Source organism: Oncorhynchus mykiss, chromosome 5 (assembly GCF_057628025.1).
Source record: "Oncorhynchus mykiss isolate SJ-2025 chromosome 5, ASM5762802v1, whole genome shotgun sequence".
NCBI lineage: Eukaryota > Metazoa > Chordata > Actinopteri > Salmoniformes > Salmonidae > Oncorhynchus > Oncorhynchus mykiss.
Genome location: NC_143026.1, coordinates 66,026,840 through 66,050,000, shown reverse-complemented (window position 1 = coordinate 66,050,000; position 23,161 = coordinate 66,026,840). Strand labels below are relative to the sequence as shown.

At 46.6% G+C, this 23,161-nt stretch overlaps 1 protein-coding gene across 7 annotated transcripts in view; it reads left to right on the top strand.

Annotated features, from left to right (window-relative positions):
- The window catches only part of LOC110524326 (transducin-like enhancer protein 4), a 74,364-nt gene that overhangs the window by 35,229 nt on the left and 15,974 nt on the right, over window positions 1-23,161 (top strand). Inside the window, exons 5-17 of one of the 7 annotated variants that reach the window (XR_016496242.1) lie at window positions 11,193-11,255; window positions 12,080-12,154; window positions 12,909-13,086; window positions 13,764-13,780; window positions 15,093-15,227; window positions 18,400-18,453; window positions 19,491-19,661; window positions 19,784-19,925; window positions 20,306-20,475; window positions 20,901-20,989; window positions 21,255-21,904; window positions 21,994-22,241; window positions 22,842-22,989. Coding sequence is in view for 6 of the 7 variants with exons in the window: in XM_036978077.2 (XP_036833972.2) it covers window positions 11,193-11,255; window positions 12,080-12,154; window positions 12,909-13,086; window positions 13,764-13,780; window positions 15,093-15,227; window positions 18,400-18,453; window positions 19,491-19,661; window positions 19,784-19,925; window positions 20,306-20,475; window positions 20,901-20,989; window positions 21,655-21,904; window positions 21,994-22,241; window positions 22,842-22,989 (1,740 nt within the window). In the remaining variant the exon portion in view is untranslated. Of the gene's footprint in view, window positions 1-11,192; window positions 11,256-12,079; window positions 12,155-12,908; window positions 13,087-13,763; window positions 13,781-14,254; window positions 14,527-15,092; window positions 15,228-18,399; window positions 18,454-19,490; window positions 19,662-19,783; window positions 19,926-20,305; window positions 20,476-20,900; window positions 20,990-21,254; window positions 21,905-21,993; window positions 22,242-22,841; window positions 22,990-23,161 lie in introns of those variants that run through there. The other 6 variants (XM_036978078.2, XM_090235579.1, XM_036978080.2 and 3 more) reach the window with 6 other exon arrangements.

The window sequence follows — 23,161 nt, the reverse complement described above, 5'->3', positions numbered from 1 at the left end:
CAGCAGAGTCCTGGCAGGCACCCCATGTCCCTGTCTTTTCCTCACATTTCCCGCTAATGTGCCATTGACAGACACGTGGCACATTGTTGCAGAGTGAGCGTTGTGGCGCGTTATCCACTTGACTGACGCCTTCATTCAAGGTGACTTCCAGGCTTCTACTACGGCATCACGGACAGCAGTGAAAATGTCTGATGGTGTTTAGCAGAACCAAACAGACCCAGTACCACAGATAGACCCAGATCTAACAGAACCCGATAGACCCAAGGCTAGCAGAACGAGCCCCAGTGAAACCAAGCCCCAGAACCACAGATCCAAAGCTAACAGATCCAGAACCACAGAGTGTGTAGTGAAAGGGGGCCGTTAGCCAGTAGCCAGGCAGTCGGAGCTCCACTGTAAGCTCTACTGTCACCTTAGAGGAGACATGAACAGAGATCTGCCTGTACTACTCCAGAAAGGGAGAGGGGAGGGATGGAGAGGGAGGGGAGGAAGGGAAGGAGGGAATGAGAGAGAGGAAGAGAGAGCAGCTGAGGAGAGAGAGGGGGGTGGGGCACAGGAGAAGGGAAAGGAAAGCTGAGACAGTGAAAAGAGAGGGGGAGAGAGAGGTGTTGAGCAAAAAAGATAGAGAGGGGGAGTTAAATAGAGAGAGTGTGATATGAGAGAGTAAAGAGATAGAGAGGAAGGATGAGTGAGAGCCAGAGAAAGAGAGGGTGAAAGAAGGGGAAAAAAAGAGCGAGAGTGCACCAAGAAACGACAAGGGGAGCTTTGAGCTCTGGCGAGGAATAATGAATCATGAATACATTTAGCAGTATCTGCTCTTAGTTCCTCTCTTTCCAGCCCTAGTCGTGTGCCATTACTCTCCTCATTTTCACGCACAGGGCCATCTCATGTGCTGCTGCCATTAATTGAGACATTGCGGTCACTCGCTGTCTACAAGAGTCAAGAGTCCCTTTAGCTTCTACTGATCGGGGAGGGATGTGTATAGAAGAGGATTTGCAGGGAATGGGCCGGCTGCCAACAGGGCTACTGATACTAACTGATCTGATACTAATTGATCTGATACTTTCTGATCTGATACTTTCTGATCTGATACTATCTGATCTGATACTAATTGTTCTGATACTAACTGATCTGATACTAATTGATCTGATACTTTCTGATCTGATACTATCGGATCTGATACTAATTGATCTGATACTATCTGATCTGATACGAACTGATCTGATACGAACTGATCTGATACTAACTGATCTGATACTAACTGATCTGATACTATCTATCTGTGTGTGTGTTCTGTTTTCCCCTCCCTTCCTGCCGTGGAGATGGTGATCAGTGATCAGCTATGGCATTATGGTAGCTTTAGATCAGAGAACAGCTAACGGAGCACAGCATACACTTCTCTGCCTCGCTGGGTAAAAGATAGGGGAGCACCACTGATACTGTATGTAGGACCATTGAAGGACTAGTAGACTGGGTTTACTTATTCAGTGATATACAGTATATGTTGGCAGAAATTAAGTCATATAGCTACGTGATGTTTTAGGTCTGCAGGCTGCTAGTTATATATTCTATGCTATACGTTCTCAGAAGTCTCACGGATCTGCGTCCAAACGAAGCCTCAGTACAGGGGTTGAATATGCAGTGAAATAAGGCACATTTGGAAAGTATTCAGACCCTTTCCCTTTTTCCAAATGTTGTTACGTTACAACCTTTTCCTAAAACAGATTAAATAAATGTTTTTCCCCATCAACATACACAATACCCCATAATGACAAAGCAAACATTTTTGCAAATGTATTAAAAATAAATAACAGAAAAACATTATTTACATAAGTATTCAGACCCTATGCTATGATACTCGAAATTGAGCTCAGGTGGATCCTGTTTCCATTGATCATCCTTGAGATGTTTTTACAACTTGATTTGAATCCATCTGTGGTAAATTCAATTGATTGGACATGATTTGGAAAGGCACACACTTGTCTATATAAGGTCCCCAAGAACGCAGTAGCCTCCATCATTCTTAGATGGAAGAAGTATGGAACCACCAAGACTCTTCCTAGATCTGGCCGCCCGGCCAAACTGAGCAATCAGGGGAGAAGGGTCTTGGTCAGGGAGGTGACCAAGTACCAGATGATCACTCTGACAGATCTCCAGAGTTTCTCTTTATAGAATCGAGAACCTTCCAGAAGGACAACCATCTCGGCAGCACTCCACCAATCAGGCCTTTATGGTAGAGTGGCCATGCAGAAGCCACATGACAGCCCGCTTGGAGTTTGCCAAAAGGCACCTAAAGGACTCTCAGACCATGAGAAATTAGTTTCTCTGGTATGATGAAACCAAGATTGAAGTCTTTGGCCTGAATGCCAAGCGTCACGTCTGGAGGAAACCTGGCACTAGGTGAATGGGGGTGAATGGGTGAAATATATAAGTGCCTTTGAACGGGTATAGTGAACTGCAACGCTGCTGGGTTTTTCACACTCAACAGTTTCCCATGTGTATCAAAAATGGTCCACCGCCCAAAGGAATCAACATGGGCCAGTATGCCTGTGGAACGCTTGTCGAGTCCATGCCCCAACAAATTGAGGCTGTTCTGACGGTTAAAGCGGATGCAACTCAATATTAGGAAGGTATTCCTAATGTTTTGTACACCGTGTATACAGTATATGCAATTTACAGTGTATTTGGAAAGTATTCAGACCCATGGACTTTTTCCACATTTTGTTACATTATAGCCATATTCTAAAATGTATTAAATAAAACATTTCCTCATCAATCTACACACAATACCCCATAATGACAAAGCAAAATCATAAATAGCTTATTTACATAACAATTCAGACCCTTTATATGAGACTCGAAATTGAGCTCAGCTGCATCTTGTTTCCATTGATCCTCCTTGAGATGTTTCTACAACTTGATTGGATTCCACCTGTGGTAAATTCAATTGATTGGTCATGATTTGGAAAGGCACACAGCTGTCTATGTAAAGTCCCACAGTTGACAGTGTATGTCAGAGCAAAAACCAAGCCATGAGATTCAAGGAATTGTCAGTAGTGCTCAGAGATAGGATTGTGTCGAGGCACATTGAAGGTCCCCAGAACACAGTGCAAGAAGTTTGGAACCACCAAGACTCTTCCTAGAGCTGGCCGCCCGGCCAAACTGAGCAATCAGGGGAGAAGGGCCTTGGTCAGGGAGGTGACCAAGCACCCTATGGTCACTCTGACAGAGCTCCTCTGGGTTCCTCTGGGGAGATGGGAGACCATTCCAGAAGGACAACCATCTCTGCAGCACTTCACCAAATCAGGCCTTTATGGCAGAGTGGCCAAATGGAAGCCACTCCTCAGTAAAAGGCACATGACAGCCCACTTGGAGTTTGCCAAAAGGCACCTAAAGGACTCTCAGACCATGAGAAACAAGATTCTCTGGTCTGATGAAAGTCTTTGGCCTGAATGCCAAGCATCACTCTGGAGGGAACTTGGCACCATCCTTACAGTGAAGCATGGTGGTGGCAGCATCATACTGTGGGGATGTTTTTCAGCCGCAGGGACTGGGAGACTAGTCAGGATCAAGGGAAAGATGAACGGAGCAAAGTCCCGAGAGATCCTTCACGAAAACCTGCTCCAGAGCCCTCGGGACTTCAGACTGGACCGAAGGTTCGCCTTCCAACAGGACAACGACCCTAAGCACACAGCCAAGACAACGCAGGAGTGGCTTCGGGATAAGTCTCTGAATGTCCCAGCCAGAGCCCGGACTTGAACCCGATCGAACATCTCTGGAGAGACCTGAAAATAGCTGTGCAGTGAGGCTCCCCATCCAACCTGACAGAGCTTGAGAGAGAAGAATGGGATAAATTCCCCAAATAAAGTTGTGCCAAGCTTGTAGCATCATACCCATGAAAAGTCAAGGCTGTAATCACTGCCGAAGGTGCTTCAACAAGGTACTGAGTAAAGGGCCTGAATACAGAAAACTGTTATTGCTTTATATTTATGGGCTATTGTGTGTAGATTGATGAGAAAACAACAACAATTTAATACATTTTAGAGTAATGCTGTAACGTAACATAATGTGGAAAAAGTCAAGGGTCTGCAGAAGGCTAGTTACATACTATATTTAGTGATATACTGTATTCAAGGATATTGGCCTGCAAGACACTCTGTTCATAGTTCAACTGTACACTACTGTTCAAAAGTTTGGGGCCTAGTTTGAGAAACAGACGCCTCAAGTCCTCAACTGGCAGCTTCATTAAATAGTACTCGCAAAACACCAGTCTCAACGTCAACAGTGAAGAGGTGACTCCGGGATGCTGGCCTTCTAGGCAGAGTTCCTCTGTCCAGTGTCTGTTTTTTTATCCATCTTAATCTTTTATTTTTATTGGCCAGTCTGAGATATGGCCTTTTCTTTGCAACTCTGCCTAGAAGGCCAGCATCCCAACTCTTCACGGTTGACGTTGAGACTGGTGTTTTGCGGGTACTATTTAATGACGCTGCCAGTCGAGGACTTGTGGGGCGTCTGTTTCTCAAACTAGACACTCTAATGTACTTGTCCTCTTGCTCCTCATTATATTCTGGTTAGAGACAGTTTTTCCTGTTCTGTGAAGGGAGTAGTACACAGCGTTGTACCAGATCTTTAGTTTCTTGGCAATTTCTCGCATGGAATAGCCTTCATTTCTCAGAAGAAGAATAGACTGAGTTTCAGAAGAAAGGTGTTTGTTTCTGGCCATTTTGAGCCTGTAATCGAACCCACAAATGCTGATGCTCCAGATACTCAACTAGTCCTAAGAAGGCCAGTTTTATTGCTTCTTTAATCAGGACAACAGTTTTCAGCTGTGCTAACATAATTGCAAATGGGTTTTCTAATGATCAATTAGCCTTTTAAAATGCTAAACTTGGATTAGCTAACACAACGTGCCATTGGAACACAGGAGTGGTGGTTGCTGAAAATGGGCATCTGTATGCCTATGTAGATATTCCATTTAAAACCAGCTGTTTCCAGCTACAATAGTCATTTACAACATCAACCATGTCTACACTGTATTTCTGATCCATTTGATGTTATTTTAATGGACAAAAAATGAGATTTTCTTTCAAAAACAAGAACATTTCTAAATGACCCCAAACTTCTGAACGGCAGTGTATATATTCAGTCAGGTCTAGAAGGCTCAGTGGATATAGTAAGTGATAATGCCCTACAGAAGGCTAGTTATATATTCAGTGCTAGGCCTACAGAAGTGTTTGCGTGTTAGGAATTGTGAATTTGCCCAAGGTGTGGAAATGCTGGATACAAGGATAAGGTTTAATAGACAAGCAATGGATAGGCATATGCAAACGGACAGACAGACACGTTCCTCTGAGAGGTTCACAGCAATCTGGCGTAGAGTGAAGGACAAACCTCTCATTATATGCTCATTCTTTATCTGTTTGTTCCCTCAGTGCCAGACCCAGACCAGAACAACAGTCAGAGTTGGGTCAGAATGAACACACACACACACATTATTCTATTGGACGCCATTTAGCTGAGTGTTTGTGTGTGTGAGTGAGATAAAGAGAGAGAGTGAGAGGGTTTACAAAATGTGTGTGCTCTAGTGTCTGCATACTAAATGTGTGTGTGTGTGGTGTGTGTGTGTGTGTGTGTGTGTGTGTGTGTGTGTTTGCTCGCTCATGCCTAATTACCGCTAGCTGTCTGCCCAGACTATGTTTCTATGTGTACATATAATGCATAGTAATACGTAGCCTCGGCTGGTTGTGCTTACCTGGCATTATAACCTGAATCCAGAGCTGTGTGGCAGAGAGATGAAGATGGCATTATAACCTGAATCCAGAGCTGTGTGTGGCAGAAAGATGAAGATGGCATTATAACCTGAATCCAGAGCTGTGTGTGGCAGAAAGATGAAGATGGCATTATAACCTGAATCCAGAGCTGTGTGGCAGAAAGATGAAGATGGCATTATAACCTGAATCCAGAGCTGTGTGGCAGAAAGATGAAGATGGCATTATAACCTGAATCCAGAGCTGTGTGGCAGAGAGATGAAGATGGCATTATAACCTGAATCCAGAGATGTGTGTGGCAGAGAGATGAAGATGGCATTATAACCTGAATCCAGAGCTGTGTGGTAGAGAGATGAAGATGGCATTATAACCTGAATCCAGAGCTGTGTGGCAGAGAGATGAAGATGGCATTATAACCTGAATCCAGAGCTGTGTGGCAGAGAGATGAAGATGGCATTATAACCTGAATCCAGAGCTGTGTGGTAGAGAGATGAAGATGGCATTATAACCTGAATCCAGAGCTGTGTGGCAGAGCGATGAAGATGGGCTTTGCTTTAATGCCTTCATTTCCAACACACTGATTTGCCTGTAATAGGATTGGGTCTCTCTCTCTCCCCTCTTTCTAACCACCATCACCTCCTCCTCTCCTCCTCTCCTCCATCCTTTAATCCAGGCTTGATCTTAGTGGGTTCAGTGCTTTTTTTCTCTGTTTATTTAAAGAGCTGGATTAGGATGAGGGGTGTATGTGGGTCAGCTGGAGGAGGCTTTGGACGGGTCAAACGTCCCTCGGTGTGTGTTTTGTGTGTGTGTCTGTGTGTGTGCACAGCATGTGTGTGTGATCACTGATGTGTGCAACCCCTCTTTGCACATGTTATAGCATATGTGCTCTGTGTGTGTGTCTTTGATGTAGGAGTGTGTGAGTGCATGCATGTGTAACAGAGCTCATTTGTGAATAATGAGGCAGAGAGAGAGAGCGATGTAATCATGTTGGAATGAGAGAGAGAGAGTGATTCATTCCCAGGGAGCTAGCCTTTTAGCCTAATGGGTTTGTCACTCGATCAAAAGTCCACTGAGTAGCTACAGATGCCCTGCTTGGGTTTTGTGTATGAACGAGTGTGTGTGTGTGTTTGTGTGTGTGTGTCTATAGGTGTGTGTAGGCACACATGCATGCCAGTTCATATATATGTGTGAGACTGAAAGCATTATCTAACGTCTGTGTTCTCCTGCGTGGTGTGTCTGTTTGCTTTGTGTGTGTGTCTGTGTAGATCCCCCAACGGTGAACGGGACGCTCCAGTGCCTTTCAGACACAAATAAAAATGAGTTGTGTATGTGTACTACCAAGGTGTATGTGCGCTTCCGCATCGTGTGCGTGTATTGCCATCGTGTATGTGTGTGGCCAGTGTGTGGGACTAGTTGTGTACTGTATAATTGCTTTGTGGTGGACAGGAGTTTAAAGCTGTAGCAGTCTGTCAGCCCAAGCTGGTAAGCTGGCAAGCTGGCAGTGTGTGAATATGAATGTCAGAGTAATGGGTAAGCGCATTATATTGCTGGGGAGCCTACGAGAGATATTGTTAAAAATAACCCTAACTCTGGGACTCAGGCAGAAATTTGCCCGCAGGACTGCGTTTTCACAGATGTCCCGTAAAGGCTTCTCTTTGTCTGCTAAAGAGCCGCTCTATGTGTGTGTTGTGTGTGTATATTTTATGTGTGTGTATTCTTGTGTGTGTGGTTTGTACGTGGGTGTGTGTGTGTGTGCACATGCATGAATGAGAGTGTTGTATGTCTTTCCTGTTTATTTGACAGAGCCTCTATATCTGGTTTAGTAAGAGCGGGAGTGTGTTTGTGTGTGTGTGTGTGTGTGTTTCAAGTTGTATTAGTCGTATGTACAGAATAAACGTGTGTGTATGGCGGGGGCTGTCTGTGTTTCTGTCTTAATGCTCCATGCCTCTCATGGTGGGCTCTGTTGCTTTTATGAGAGCATTTCAATATTTTTTGTGTCAATATCTGTGTGTGTGTGTGTGTGTGTGTGTGTGTGTGTGTGTGTGTGTGTGTGTATGTGTGTGCTCTGTTCTGTTCTGCTCTGTTTGTTTGTTTGTTTTTCTTGCATTGTGCGTGTGTGTGCTTTACTGCTCTCCTTTCCTCATTCCCTCTCTCTGTTTCTTTTCCTCCTCTTCCCAAATAGAGGGGCCATCAATCAGAGGGGGGGGGGGGGGGGGGGCTGCTGGCTCAGCGCCAGGAAGAGAGGCTGGCACTCTGCCCAGAGAGAGAGAGAACGAGGGAGAGAAAGAAAGAGGGAGGGTTCGTGAACAGGATGAATAGAGAGAGAGAGACCAAGTGAACAGAGGGAAGGGAGAGAAAAAAAGAGAGAGTCTAAATGCACAGAGGAGAGGGAGGGAATAGAGCGGGAGAGAAAAGGAGAGTGAGAGAGAGAATAGGGGTGATAGACGAGGGAGGAAGAGATCAGTTATTTTATTGAATACCTCTGTGGCTTTGACCACAATCAGTGGCTGATTAGTGCATCACTGGTTACTAATATTTGCCTTGAAGTGTTTGCAGAGGGAGGAGAGCAGTTCCATTAGGCAGCAGGGGGAGGGAGATAAGGATAGACTAGGGCTGTCTGGCCAGGGGCACTTGCTCGCTCTCTTTCTGCTGCTACAGGACTGAGGGGGACTAAGGGGACTGCTGAACACATGCAGGCAGGCACGCACGCATAAAATGAAACACTCACACACATACACACACCCATATCTACACACACACACCACACACTCTCACCCAGCACAGCCCCACTGGGGCTCAGGGAAAGGCACAGCTGGCAGTGCCCAAATACACCGGGCACCATTGCAACTCCCCCCCCCCCCCCCATCCTCACTATGCTAACCTAGCCGAGCCCACACCATTCACATTCAACTGTCTTTAGCAAAGCTTTTGCATCATGTTATAAAGTAAGTGTTCCAGGAAAGCTTACTGCAGCTTGTCTATGTCATACCAATTATCCACCTGCATTAGTTTCAGAGTATCAGTAATGACTCCTGTGTTTCAGCTCACTGTATTAATTATTACCCTGAAATCATCTGATGATGGGGGAGCACGCTGAGGAAAGCTGTGCAGACTGTGTGTGTGTGTGTGTGTGTGTGTGTGTGACTGTGTGTGTGTCCCCCTCAGGCAGTGACAGACTGATGTGCTCCACAGCCTCCAGAGAACTGTGTCCTTGTCCTCCCTCTCATCCATCCATCTTCTCTTCCTCCCACATTTTGGAGGAATTTAGGGTGATTTGTTTGTGTTCTAAATGTAGCCTAATATAGACTAACATTCCCTCTCCTCTCCTCTCCTCTCCTCTCGTCTCCTCTCCTCTCCTCTCCTCTCCTCTCCTCTCCTCTCCCCCTCATCTCTCCCTCTTTCCGCCAAACAAAGAGGCAGCAGTGTTCTGTTGGCAGACTATTTATCCTCAGGTGTTTATTGACCAGCCCTCTCCTCCTCCTTTGTATCCATCCACCCATCCTTCCATCCACAGCCCTGCCAAAACTCCCTTATGCACTCTTTTGGCAGAGCTCTCCCCAACAAGTCCATGTTGTTGTTGCTGACACCTGGCCTACGCTGGAGGAAGAGAAAGAGAGGGAGGAAGAGATGGGGGAGAGGAAGCAGTGCTGAGCTCTGGTTGAAGCAGGCTGCCAAGACTCCGGTCTGACAGATCTAGGATCAGTTGCAGCCATGGTTGTGTTGCTGGTGAGAGCAGAGGCAGGTCATCTGCACTGATCTGGAATCAGAATTCCTGGGTTGGCTGCCTGGTCGAGGGAGGCCAGCGGCTGCAGTCTACTCTCTGAACAGCTCATTGCTAGTCAACAACTCAATGATTGTAGTTTCTTGGTCTAGCTACATGTATTAATGTTACACAGTGTCATAACAGTATATTGTAGAATAAGAATACCCCTCCCCCCCTCATGGCCAATAGGAGTATACAATCCCTGTTCCTGCCCCCTCCCTACTCCCCCATACCCCTTTTACAGGCCTTCACTAAGCAACACAACATTAGTTATCTATCAATACTGAATGTCTCTCTCTCTCCTCCCGCTCACTCTGTTTTCTGTCTCTTTCACTTCCTCTCTCTCACTTTCAGACACACACACACACACACACACACACACACACACACACACACACACACACACACACACACACACACACACACACACACACACACACACACACACACCAGTCAGTATGCACACAAGCCCACATTATATCATTAACTAGGTTTTCTCTCCCCTTCGAACGGAGCGCTGTATCTATTAGAGAGCTGTGTTGTAGAATTTAGCCTTGCATTGAGATGGGGCTGGCTGTTTCTGACAGGTGTGTGAGTGTATCAGACCCTGTCAGTCACTGTCCTCTCCTCTCGTTTGTCTCCCTCTGTGTGTCAGAAACATGTGTTGGAGTGGATCCATGGAGGGACACAAATACAGGAGGGAGGGAGGGAGGGAGGGAGGGAGGGAGGGAGGGAGGGAGGGAGGGAGGGAGGGAGGGAAAGAATGAATAGATTAATAATGACTGTGGGAAGGCTGCTAAAGAGCGAGAGAACGCCTGAGTGAGGAAGACAACAGAATGAGGCTCAGTGTGTGTGTGTGCATGTACACATCATTTGTATTCTTTCATTTGTGTACATTATATATTGACATGTTATGTGTTTGTGTTGTGTGTTTGTTAGGCTCCATGTGTAGAAGACACAATTCGATGTCCTCACTTAGAAAGAGCATTTTCAATGGGCCTTTGGCAAGTGAGGGATAATTGATGAAATAATGGCATTGAATGCAGTGAGGAGGAGAGAGATAAATGAGAAAGGGAGGGTGTTGAAAGGCCGTATGAAAACTGGAGACTAATAACACAGCTGGCCTTTTAAAGCCTCTCTCTCCCTCTCACTCTTTCTCTCACTCATTCACTCATTTTGTCTTACTATCTCTCTCTTTCTCTTGCGGCCTCTTACTCTTTCTGTTTGTCTCTTGTTGTCGACTGGGTTTGAACCCAGGGCACCTGCATGCCACATGACTGTGTTAGCCCGCTGAGCTAAAGGCATGAGCTTGAGGTGCTAAGATTTCAGGTCCCGGGAAGGGTTACTCATTACCGAACCACCTCCATCACATGCCTACTAACCTGAGTTGCCTCAATGACATTATTGATTATTATAGGAGCTGTGAGAGGGATGGATGAAGAGTCTGTACATTCATTGATGTATGTTTGTGTTGCTCCTGCTGCTTCCCTGAAACATATTACCCTATAAGGGCCCAAGGGAATGAATAATGTACTATATTGCCTTGCATGATACATAAGACTGAAGTGTGTGTGTGTGTGTGTGTGTGTGTGTGTGTGTGTGTGTGTGTGTGTGTGTGTGTGTGTGTGTGTGTGTGTGTGTGTGTGTGTGTGTGTGTGTTGCAGGCGGAGATTGTGAAGCGTCTCAGTGCCATCTGTGCTCAGATCATCCCCTTCCTCTCTCAGGAGGTAAGTATCACTAACACACACACACACACACACACACACACACACACACACACACACACACACGCTCATACTGTCCTCTTTACAATGGAAACCACATGGTCATAAGTACATATTTCTCTGTGTTCATCAAGACATAAGTACATATTGCTCTGTGTTCATCAAGACATAAGTACATATTGCTCTGTGTTCATCAAGACGTAAGTACATAATGACCCAAAACAGTTTCTTAGCAGTTTCTTGACTGAGGTTAATATGTTTGACCCTATACCATGTGTGTGACAAGAATGTGGTGATAAATTTTTTTTTTTAGGTAAAGTGTGTGTGTGTGTGTGTGTGTGTGTGTGTGTCCACTGAAGGGAAGGTCACAGAACTGGTGGCGGTTTTACCTTGGTCAATATTGACACAGTGTGTGTGTTCTCACTTGTGTGTGTGTTTACGTACTGTGTGTGTGCTTGAATGAGTAAATAGGTGTGGGTTTTGGGGTGTTTGAGTGTGGTTCTGCTGCGTACTTTTGTGTGGGCATGTGTGACACTTTCTGTGTGTGTGTGTGTCTGGTTGCTCAATCAGTGCATATATTTGTACTGTGTGTGCATAGAGTATGTTTGATAGTGTGTATTGAGCCACTCTGTGTGTGAATACAGTATGTTTGATAGTGTGTATTGAGCCACTCTGTGTGTGTTTGTTGTGTGATATATGCATTTGGTTCCATCACAAACATGTGTCAGGTACAATATACTGTATATGTTAGGAACAGCACACGGTGGGGTAAGTAACGCGCGCTCGCATGTGTGCATGTGTGCGTGCGTGTGTGTGTGTGTGTGTAGCACCAACAGCAGGTGGTCCAAGCAGTGGAGAGGGCCAAGCAGGTCACTATGGCCGAACTCAACGGCATCATCGGGGTGAGTCACCTCTATTCACCATGACAACCATTTCACCCCCGACAGCGACACTATCCACACACACACACACACACACACACACACACACACACACACACACACACACACACACACACACACACACACACACACACACACACACACACACACACACAGCCTACAGGCAGTGGCATGCACACCTCTCTCTCTGCAGTGTTTATTATCCTGGGAGGAACAATGGGGTGTAAGTAGGCTGTAATGTGATGAGAGCTCAGACAAGCTCTCACTGGAAAGCCCCTGTACTTTCGCACACACACACACACACACACACACACACACACACACACACACACACACACACACACACACACACACACACACACACACACACACACACACACACACACACACACACACACACACACACACATGCGCCAAAACAAGCTGTAATAAGACCCGGGGAAAACAGGTTCCCTTTATCTGTATGTACCCCCCTCTCCCTTTTCCTCCGTCCCAATCTTTTTCCCCCTCTGTTTTCTTCTCTCCCTCTGTCTACTCTTTTATATTTTGGTTTCTCTCTATTTCTCCTACTCCCTATCTCTCTCTCCCTCCTTCTGTCTTCCTCTCTCTCTCGCCGCTGTCCTCTTTTTTCCCTCTGCTCTACTCTCACCGATTTTTCTCTCCGTGTCTTCTGTCTCTCTCTCCCTCTAATCTTTCCTTGTTCTCTCTCTCCCCCTCTTCCCTCTCCCCCCTGCCCTGTCTCCCTGGTGTACAGCAGCAGCAGCTCCAGCACCTGTCTCACCACACCCCAGGTATCCCACTGACTCCCCACCCGTCAGGGCTCTCTCTGGGGGGAGGCTCGGGCCTACTGGCCCTCACTGGAGCCCTGGGAGTCTCAGCCCACCTGGCCTCCAAGGACGAACGCAACCACCTGGACCCTGAGCACCTGAGAGGTACGACTCACTGACTGTCCTCCACGTGAAGGACACTGGTGGAGAGTTGTAGTACTGAAATGTGTCAGCTTTTGATACAAAATAACCACTTGGTTGAACTTTAATTCGAACTCAAAGGGTGGCAGAGTATTATTTTTTATTTATTTAACATTTATTTAACTAGGCAAGTCAGTTAAGAACAAATTCTTATTTACAATGACGGCCTACCGGGGAAATGCCTTTTTCAGGGGCAGAACGACAGATTTTTACCTTGTCAGCTCGGGGATTCGATCAAGCAACCTTTCGGTTACTGGCCCAACGCTCTCTAACAACTAGGCTATCTTTAAGAAAAGCACTCATTAAAACATAAAACAACTGACAAATGGCACGCCGTTGCCTGCAAGGCTGTATATTGACGTAGCGTGGTTATATGTTAAACTTCTAGGTCCCTGGTGCAGAAGAGAAAGAGACAGAGCAGACATGAATGAGTGAACAGGGGAAGACAGAGAGCATTGTGTCAGAGGAGTGGAGACAGAAAGGGCAGCACTGCAGATTGGAGACATGCACAATACAAAGCTTGTGTTTTTATTGCAGTGGGACAGGCCGTTTTTCAGGTTGACCTTGGCTTGCTGTGGGATTGTTGTTATTATTATCTATACTGACGTCAATTCCCTCCCCCCTCTCTGTTCCTTCCCCAGAAGGTGCGCCCAGCAGGGTAAGTAACCCCAACGTGTGTGTGTGTGCTTGTTCATGCGCTTGTGTGTGCATTTCGTGTGTATACAGTATGTGCGTGCTTGTGTGTGCATTTCGTGTGTATACAGTACATGCGTGCTTGTGTGTGAGTGTGTGTTTATGTGACTGGGATGTAAAGTGAGGGGGAAAGAGAGTCTATTTAAAGAGGAACTCTAAAAAAACGTATGTTTTTTTTTGTTGGAGAGCTGCCATTAATTAAAAAAATTGTACTAGAATTATTCAAGCGAGTACAACAGTAGAACAGTGATATTGTTACTTGACTAAGGTCCAATAGAACACTGGTCAGTTCTATGGAGACAATAATAGTATGGTGATATGGGTCCAGTAGGATGGTCATGGGGCTGTCTCTTACTCTGTGGTTAGATATAACCTTGGTGTGTTGGAACTGAGGGAACCGACAGACCAGACTATTAGACAGCTGTGCTCACTCACACTCACTCTGATGATAACAGAAAGAGGGAGGAGTTGAGAGAAGAAATGAGAGATATAGAAGGAGAGAAGAAAGAAAGAAGGAAATAGGGAGGGTACTCTGAGGGGAGCAAGTAAAAAGGGGAACATTTGACTGTGTCTATTTTATTAAAAAGTCTAAATGATTTAAGTGTGCAATAGCCTTTTCTTTATTTTCTTAACCCCTTTACCCAATGGTCTGATAAGAGGTCCGGTTTGAATTTAACGTCCTTCAAAATATGGATGGAAGGAGGGAAGGAGGTAGGAGAGATGCATATCAATTTGTATTTGTTAAGTCGTGCCAATATTACATTTTTGAATTTTAAATAGAGAGGAAGAAAGAGAAAGTGAGGGGAAGAAGGAGAGGGGGAGTGAGAGATGGAGGAGAAGACTGGGGAGTTTGTTGAGAAAACTGTGGTTCTTTGTGTGTTCTGGTCATGTCCGTCCAACCAGCTTCCTTCCTGTGTCCTCTACAGTTCTAAGGAGCAGAACTTTCCGTAGGAGTCAACCGATGAAAGAGAATAGAGTTATGCCACATAGAGCCCAGAAATAATACTCCACTTTGATGTTTTATTCCTCTATTATGGGGAGTCCCACCACGCTCTTTCTGGTATAAATAGCCAGAAAATGGGCTTCTTGTACAATGATCAGAGTCATATTTTACATGAAGTTTTCAGTGTCAGGGAGAAAGTTAATTCATAATAACACATTCAGAAATGTGTTGTTTGGTTGCATTTTCTGTATGACTTATCTGCTGTGTGTTTTTCTCTCTTTCATGTGTGTGTGTGTGTTGTTGTGTGTGTGTGTTGTTGTGTGTGTGTGTGCAGAGTAAGTCAGTGTCATCGACAGACAGCCAACCGGTGGAGGAGCGCCAGGGCCCGTCGGGGGGGTACGCCTCCTCCCAGGGAGGGGATGCAAAGAGGAGGCGCTGTGATGACAAAGAGCCCCTCCCACCTCACTACGTATGTACGCCATTCAATCAAACCCGCAGTATTAACGGTGTCTCTGACATCACAGGTTAACCGGGGGTCACACTCCTTCTACCAGTCAAATATGTGTTTAACTTGGAAGTGATTGATCACCAAAATAGATAACCCTAGTGAACATGATCTCTCTCGCTCTGTGGAATGAGTGTTCTGATTGATATAAATACACACATCACATCAGTATGAGAACTGCCTAACACATCACACCAGTATGACAACTGCCTCACACATCACACCAGTATGACAACTGCCTCACACATCACACCAGTATGAGAACTGCCTCACACATCGCATCAGTATGAGAACTGCCTCACACATCACATCAGTATGAGAACTGCCGAACACATCACATCAGAATGAGAACTGCCGAACACATCACATCGGTATGAGAACTGCCTCACACATCACATCGGTATGAGAACTGCCTCACACATCACATCGGTATGAGAACTGCCTCACACATCACATCAGTATGAGAACTGCCTCACACATCACATCAGTATGAGAACTGCCGAACACATCACATCAGTATGAGAACTGCCTCACACATCACATCAGTATGAGAACTGCCGAACACATCACATCAGTATGAGAACTGCCTCACACATCACATCAGTATGAGAACTGCCTCACACATCACATCGGTATGAGAACTGCCTCACACATCACATCAGTATGAGAACTGCCTAACACATCACACCAGTATGACAACTGCCTCACACATCACACCAGTATGACAACTGCCTCACACATCACATCAGTATGAGAACTGCCTAACACATCACATCAGTATGAGAACTGCCTAACACATCACACCAGTATGACAACTGCCTCACACATCACATCAGTATGAGAACTGCCTCACACATCACATCAGTATGAGAACTGCCTCACACATCACACCAGTATGACAACTGCCTCACACATCACACCAGTATGACAACTGCCTCACACATCACACCAGTATGAGAACTGCCTCACACATCGCATCAGTATGAGAACTGCCTCACACATCACATCAGTATGAGAACTGCCGAACACATCACATCAGAATGAGAACTGCCGAACACATCACATCGGTATGAGAACTGCCTCACACATCACATCGGTATGAGAACTGCCTCACACATCACATCGGTATGAGAACTGCCTCACACATCACATCAGTATGAGAACTGCCTCACACATCACATCAGTATGAGAACTGCCGAACACATCACATCAGTATGAGAACTGCCTCACACATCACATCAGTATGAGAACTGCCGAACACATCACATCAGTATGAGAACTGCCTCACACATCACATCAGTATGAGAACTGCCTCACACATCACATCGGTATGAGAACTGCCTCACACATCACATCAGTATGAGAACTGCCTAACACATCACACCAGTATGACAACTGCCTCACACATCACACCAGTATGACAACTGCCTCACACATCACATCAGTATGAGAACTGCCTAACACATCACATCAGTATGAGAACTGCCTAACACATCACACCAGTATGACAACTGCCTCACACATCACATCAGTATGAGAACTGCCTCACACATCACATCAGTATGAGAACTGCCTCACACATCACATCAGTATGAGAACTGCCTCACACATCACATCAGTATGAGAACTGCCTCACACATCACATCGGTATGAGAACTGCCTCACACATCACATCGGTATGAGAACTGCCTCACACATCACATCGGTATGAGAACTGCCTCACACATCACATCGGTATGAGAACTGCCTCACACATCACATCAGTATGAGAACTGCCTAACACATCACACCAGTATGACAACTGCCTCACACATCACACCAGTATGACAACTGCCTCACACATCACATCAGTATGAGAACTGCCTCACACATCACATCAGTATGAGAACTGCCTCACACATCACATCAGTATGAGAACTGCCTCACACATCACATCAGTATGAGAACTGCCTCACACATCACATCAGTATGAGAACTGCCTCACACATCACATCGGTATGAGAACTGCCTCACACATCACATCGGTATGAGAACTGCCTCACACATCACATCGGTATGAGAACCGCCTCACACATCACATCGGTATGAGAACTGCCTCACACATCACATCAGTATGAGAACTGCCTCACACATCACATCAGTATGAGAACTGCCTCACACATCACATCAGTATGAGAACTGCCTCACACATCACATCGGTATGAGAACTGCCTCACACATCACATCGGTATGAGAACTGCCTCACACATCACATCAGTATGACAACTGCCTCACACATCACATCAGTATGAGAACTGCCTCACACATCACATCAATATGAGAACTGCCTCACACATCACACCAGTATGACAACTGCCTCACACATCACATCAGTATGAGAACTGCCTCACACATCACATCAGTATGAGAACTGCCTAACACATCACATCAGTATGAGAACTTCCTCACACATCACATCGGTATGAGAACTGCCTCACACATCACACCAGTATGACAACTGCCTCACACATCACATCAGTATGAGAACTGCCTCACACATCACATCAGTATGAGAACTGCCTCACACATCACATCAGTATGAGAACTGCCTCACACATCACATCAATATGAGAACTGCCTCACACATCACACCAGTATGACAACTGCCTCACACATCACATCGGTATGAGAACTGCCGAACACATCACATCAGTATGAGAACTGCCTCACACATCACATCAGTGTAGCCTCTCGTAAAGGAAGGTGTTGTGAGTTCTGTTGATCATCAGCCTCTCTGTACTACATAATGGTTGTTTTTTCCCGGTCTGTCTATGTCTAGAAATAGTCTCATCTCCACCGTGGCCCTGATCTGGCTCAATACAATTAGGGGGTGATGTCACTCCACGTGATGTCAATAGGAATATCAGACCATGATCACATCAAAGCGTTGTTGCCATGGTGACTAAGTGCCATCGCTGTCACCCGTATTCCCAGAGATAAAGAGGGAGGGAGAGAGAGGAGTAAAGCAGTGATATGGCCAAACAGAGTGAGAGAGGTTGTGTGTGCCTGACATATTGAGGGAGTGAGCTGTGGGCAATGTTTATGTGGTAGAGAATGTTTGTGTTTCTGACATTCTCCTCTCTCCTCTGTCTCACAGGACAGTGATGGAGACAAGAGTGAGGACAACCTGGTTGTGGATGTCTCTAACGAGGTAAGTGTGTTTGTCAACCATCGGCACAGATCTAGGATCAGCTTACCCTGACCCCAGTCAACCATCAGAGAGAGAACGCTAAACTGACCTTAAATCAGCATCCGATACTGCTGCGGAAAAACAAACAATGAGTCATATATAACTACTGTAGCTATACTGGCTGAAACCGGTCCGTATTGACCAGACCCTCCCTAGCCAATAGAACATAGTTCAAATGGAAGCCTCCTCTCTTGAAGACCCTGTTGTTTCACTGTGGCTGGTTAGGTATAGGAGAATAAAACACTTGCGTTGGGATTTTGAAAATAGTGAATAGTATTATATAAGCACATTATTGGGAGCTAGCTTGCTGCTTTTCTCTCCTCTCCTACCGAGTACAGTCTCCCTGCTGAACACACACAACCACATATACACACACACACCTCATGCACACATAAACACACACACACACACACCCTTCCTTTCATCAGATGGCAGCAGTGTGCTTCCTTTATTTATGCAAAGCCGTTTATGCCCTCAGAATGTTTAAATTCTTTAAATACCTCACGCAGTGTACCAAAATATGTTTTATCTAAGCCTTCTGTGTTTGATACTGCGCAGCACAATGCACAAAAGCAGGAAAGTCTCTTGTGTGATTTGTGAATACAGAACAATTGGAGAATTTGACAAATGTGCTTAATGGGTGTGTGAGAGGGAGTGTCTCTGGTGACTATACTAGAACAGTCTATGGATGTGTGTTCTGCTCTGCTCAGACACAGTAGAAGTGCTGACTGCAGCACACTGGGAGCAGATGGGAATGGTTTTATTTAGGTGGCTGTGGCAGGGAGGTAGACAGTCGGCTGAGTTTGACTTACAGTACCATACACAGGCCTCATGCACACGTGTGCTTAAACCCTTACAGATACTATAGTAATCTATAATGTCTATAATGTTACATATTTACGGGTTTTTGTTTTTTTCACAGCCAATGTGAAGGCTACTGTCTTCTTGCATGGCTTTTTGGGTGATCTGGTCTCCCATATCTCTCTGTGTGTCTCCAGGAGCCCACATCCCCCGTGGGCAGCCCCCATCACTCCCCCCACGGGAACGGTCTGGACCGGGCCCCCACCCTGAGGAAAGAGTTACCAGGGTCCCCCAGGAGCCCCGGGGAGGCCCCTTCCCCCCAACCACCACACAGCCCCACCCCAGGCAAGGCCAAGGACCCAGCACAGGTATGATACATTCATTGTCAAGCATTAACATGGTGGCCAAAATCCACCAATTAAAAGTACTTATCACTTGTTTACAGTATCTGTATGGTGGTGCTTCGTTTGACAGTATCTCTTTACTGCAGATGGAGAAGTCTGGGTCGCCGTTGTCTAAGTCGAGCACCCCGTCCCCCTCTCACCGTGAGGCCCTTACCCCTGGCCCCGCCGGCCCCAGTACGTCCTGCCTCCGTCTGCTCAGCAAGGCTGCCTCCTCCGCTGACCCCCTGGGTGAGTCAGACACCCCTGTCTGCCTGCCATGCCCTTTGTCTTTACCCCTGTTATTATACCGTTGCATCCCTGTTAAACCTTCAAATCACCCTACTGTGATCATATAGCCCTGTAATACCATAATTATACCTTCAATCTGATCATAGTACCATTATCCCACACCTACTGTGACGATATGCTCCTGTGGTCCCGTATTGTACTCACATCTGCCATATTCTGCCTAAAGCAATAAAGACGGCATTGTAGCCTATAAGAAACCGAGATTAACTTGATTGTTGACAACACATCTCTAGCAGTTAGACATCACCCTAAGCCTTTCTTACCCGCTGGAATGTAAGGTGTGGTCTCATCTCCTCCTCACCCCCTCCTCCCATCTCCAGCTCTCCGCAGTCCCCTGTCTGTGCCCCCCGGTTCATACCCAGCTCACTTTGGGGTGGTGTCCCACGCAGGCCTCAACGGGGAGCTGGCTAGTCCCGGGGGCTTCGGGGCTGCCCTGACCCTCTCACCCCAGATCAGCACCTCCGCCGGCGTCTACACCCGCAGCCCCTTGGTGAGTTAGATACCACGCATCACTGGTCTCTCTGTTTAAAACACCTGTCTACAACGGCAGACCTTACTGGCTACATTATCTATAGTCTTTGTCTCTTCCTGGCACTTAATTGATCAATTATGTCTCTAATTCGCCAGTTAGAGCGCACACCTGGTTACCCAGGTCTTAATCAATTAGATTGCTTTCAATTAGAAAGCAAGAAGGAAAACCAGTTGCCTAGAGGATCGAAGATGTGCACCACTCATTTAAAACAATACATTTTGTATTGATGAAGATGGATTCTTAGTAGTATTTGGTTTGGAAGCTTGTTTTGGATGAATTGTCAAGATTTCACTCAACTTGATGAGATTAGGATTTACTGAGATTAAACTGTTACAACACAGGATGATTCTATTAGTAAACTCCTAATGTCTTGGTCCTCCTAGTCTCTCCAGATGGCGTATGAGTCTCGGTCCCACCTCAGGGCCCCAGGGCTGTCCTCCTCACTGCCTGGTGGATCCTCCGGGGGAAAACCGTACGTCTCTCTTCTCCTCCATCTAAATCTATCCAGACAGAAAGAAAGATGGCTGTTGTTGTTATAGCTGGAGCAAGCCGCAAACTCTCCCATCACAAATAACACTCTGTACTAGACGACTATTTCTCAACTTCTAATGCCATTACAGTGTTGACAGTCTTCAAGGTTTTAGCAAGTAGCAAGCACTTAGTTTTTGTAATAATATACAGATGTAGATTGCAGTGGTTGACACTCTGTCCATTCTCTCCAATATCCCTCTTTCCAGTGCTTACTCTTTCCATTCTCTCCCTTCTCCCTCTCTCCAGTGCTTACTCTGCCCATTCTCTCCCTTCTCCCTCTCTCCAGTGCTTACTCTTTCCATTCTCTCCCTTCTCCCTCTCTCCAGTACTTACTCTGTCCATTCTCTCCCTTCTCCCTCTCTCCAGTGCTTACTCTGTCCATTCTCTCCCTTCTCTCTCTCTCTAGTGCTTACTCTGTCCATTCTCTCCCTTCTCCCTCTCTCCAGTGCTTACTCTGTCCATTCTCTCCCTTCTCCCTCTCTCCAGTGCTTACTCTGTCCATTCTCTCCCTTCTCCCTCTCTCCAGTGCTTACTCTGTCCATTCTCTCCCTTCTCCCTCTCTCCAGTGCTTACTCTGTCCATTCTCTCCCTTCTCCCTCTCTCCAGTGCTTACTCTTTCCACGTCAGTGCGGATGGACAGATGCAGCCTGTTCCTTTCCCTCCGGATGCTCTGCTGGGCCCGGGCATCCCACGACATGCCCGTCAGATCCACACTCTGAACCACGGAGAGGTGGTGTGTGCCGTCACCATCAGCACCTCCACACGCCACGTCTACACCGGCGGCAAGGGCTGTGTCAAGGTGTGGGACATCAGCCAGCCTGGCAGCAAGAGTGCCATGGCACAGCTCGACTGTCTGGTGAGTGGACACACACTTTAAAAGGCTTAACCAATAATATTGCTTGTTTTGCCGGTCCAATACACATGTTCTCTCTTCACACCAATCAGAACAGGGATAACTACATCCGCTCATGTAAGATTCTCCCTGATGGGCGGACCCTCATTGTTGGAGGCGAGGCCAGCACATTGTCAATCTGGGACTTGGCCACACCTACTCCCCGCATCAAGGCGGAGTTGACGTCTTCTGCCCCGGCCTGCTATGCTCTGGCCATCTCCCCTGACAACAAGGTCTGCTTCTCCTGCTGCAGCGACGGAAACATTGTAGTCTGGGACCTGCACAACCAGACCCTGGTCAGGTAAGAGGAGGAGGAGGTGGTTAGGAGGGGTATAGGGAGAGATATCGTAGTCTGGGACCTGCACAACCAGGCCCTGGTCAGGTAAGAGGAGGAGGATGAGGAGAAGGTTAGGAGGGGCATAGGGAGAGATATCGTAGTCTGGGACCTGCACAACCAGGCCCTGGTCAGGTAAGAGGAGGAGGAGAGGAGGATGAGGAGAAGGTTAGGAGGGGTATAGGGAGAGATATGGTAGTCTGGGACCTGCACAACCAGAGCCCCCGGTCAGGTAAGAGGAGGAGGAGAGGAGGATGAGGAGAAGGTTAGGAGGGGTATAGGGGGAGATATCGTAGTCTCGGACCTGCGCAACCAGAGCCCCTGGTCAGGTACAAGGAGGAGGAGGAGAGGAGGATGAGGAGAAGGTTAGGAGGGGTGTAGGGGGAGATATCGTAATCTGGGACCTGCACAACCAGAGCCCCTGGTCAGGTAAGAGGAGAGGGAGAGGGTAGGGCAGGAGAGAAGAGCAGATGATAGGGGGAGGAGAAAGCAGGGTAGGGGTTTACTGTATAGACTATGGATTACATCTGAATGGCTAGGTGTTGATGTGATCTTTATGCTACCCAGGCAGTTCCAGGGTCACACTGACGGGGCCAGCTGTATTGACATCTCCAACGATGGGACCAAACTGTGGACGGGGGGGCTGGACAACACAGTACGCTGCTGGGACCTGAGAGAGGGACGACAGCTGCAGCAGCACGACTTCACCTCACAGGTACTGATGGAACACCTGAGACATTGTGCGATTAGCTTAGACTAGCTAAGACCAGCTCAGTAGTGCCTTTATGAGAAGCACTGCACCTGTTAATATATGATACATATCAGCCTCAATATCAGACCAGTCACTGTTTCTCTCTGTTCTATCACATCACTGTTTGCACATCTAC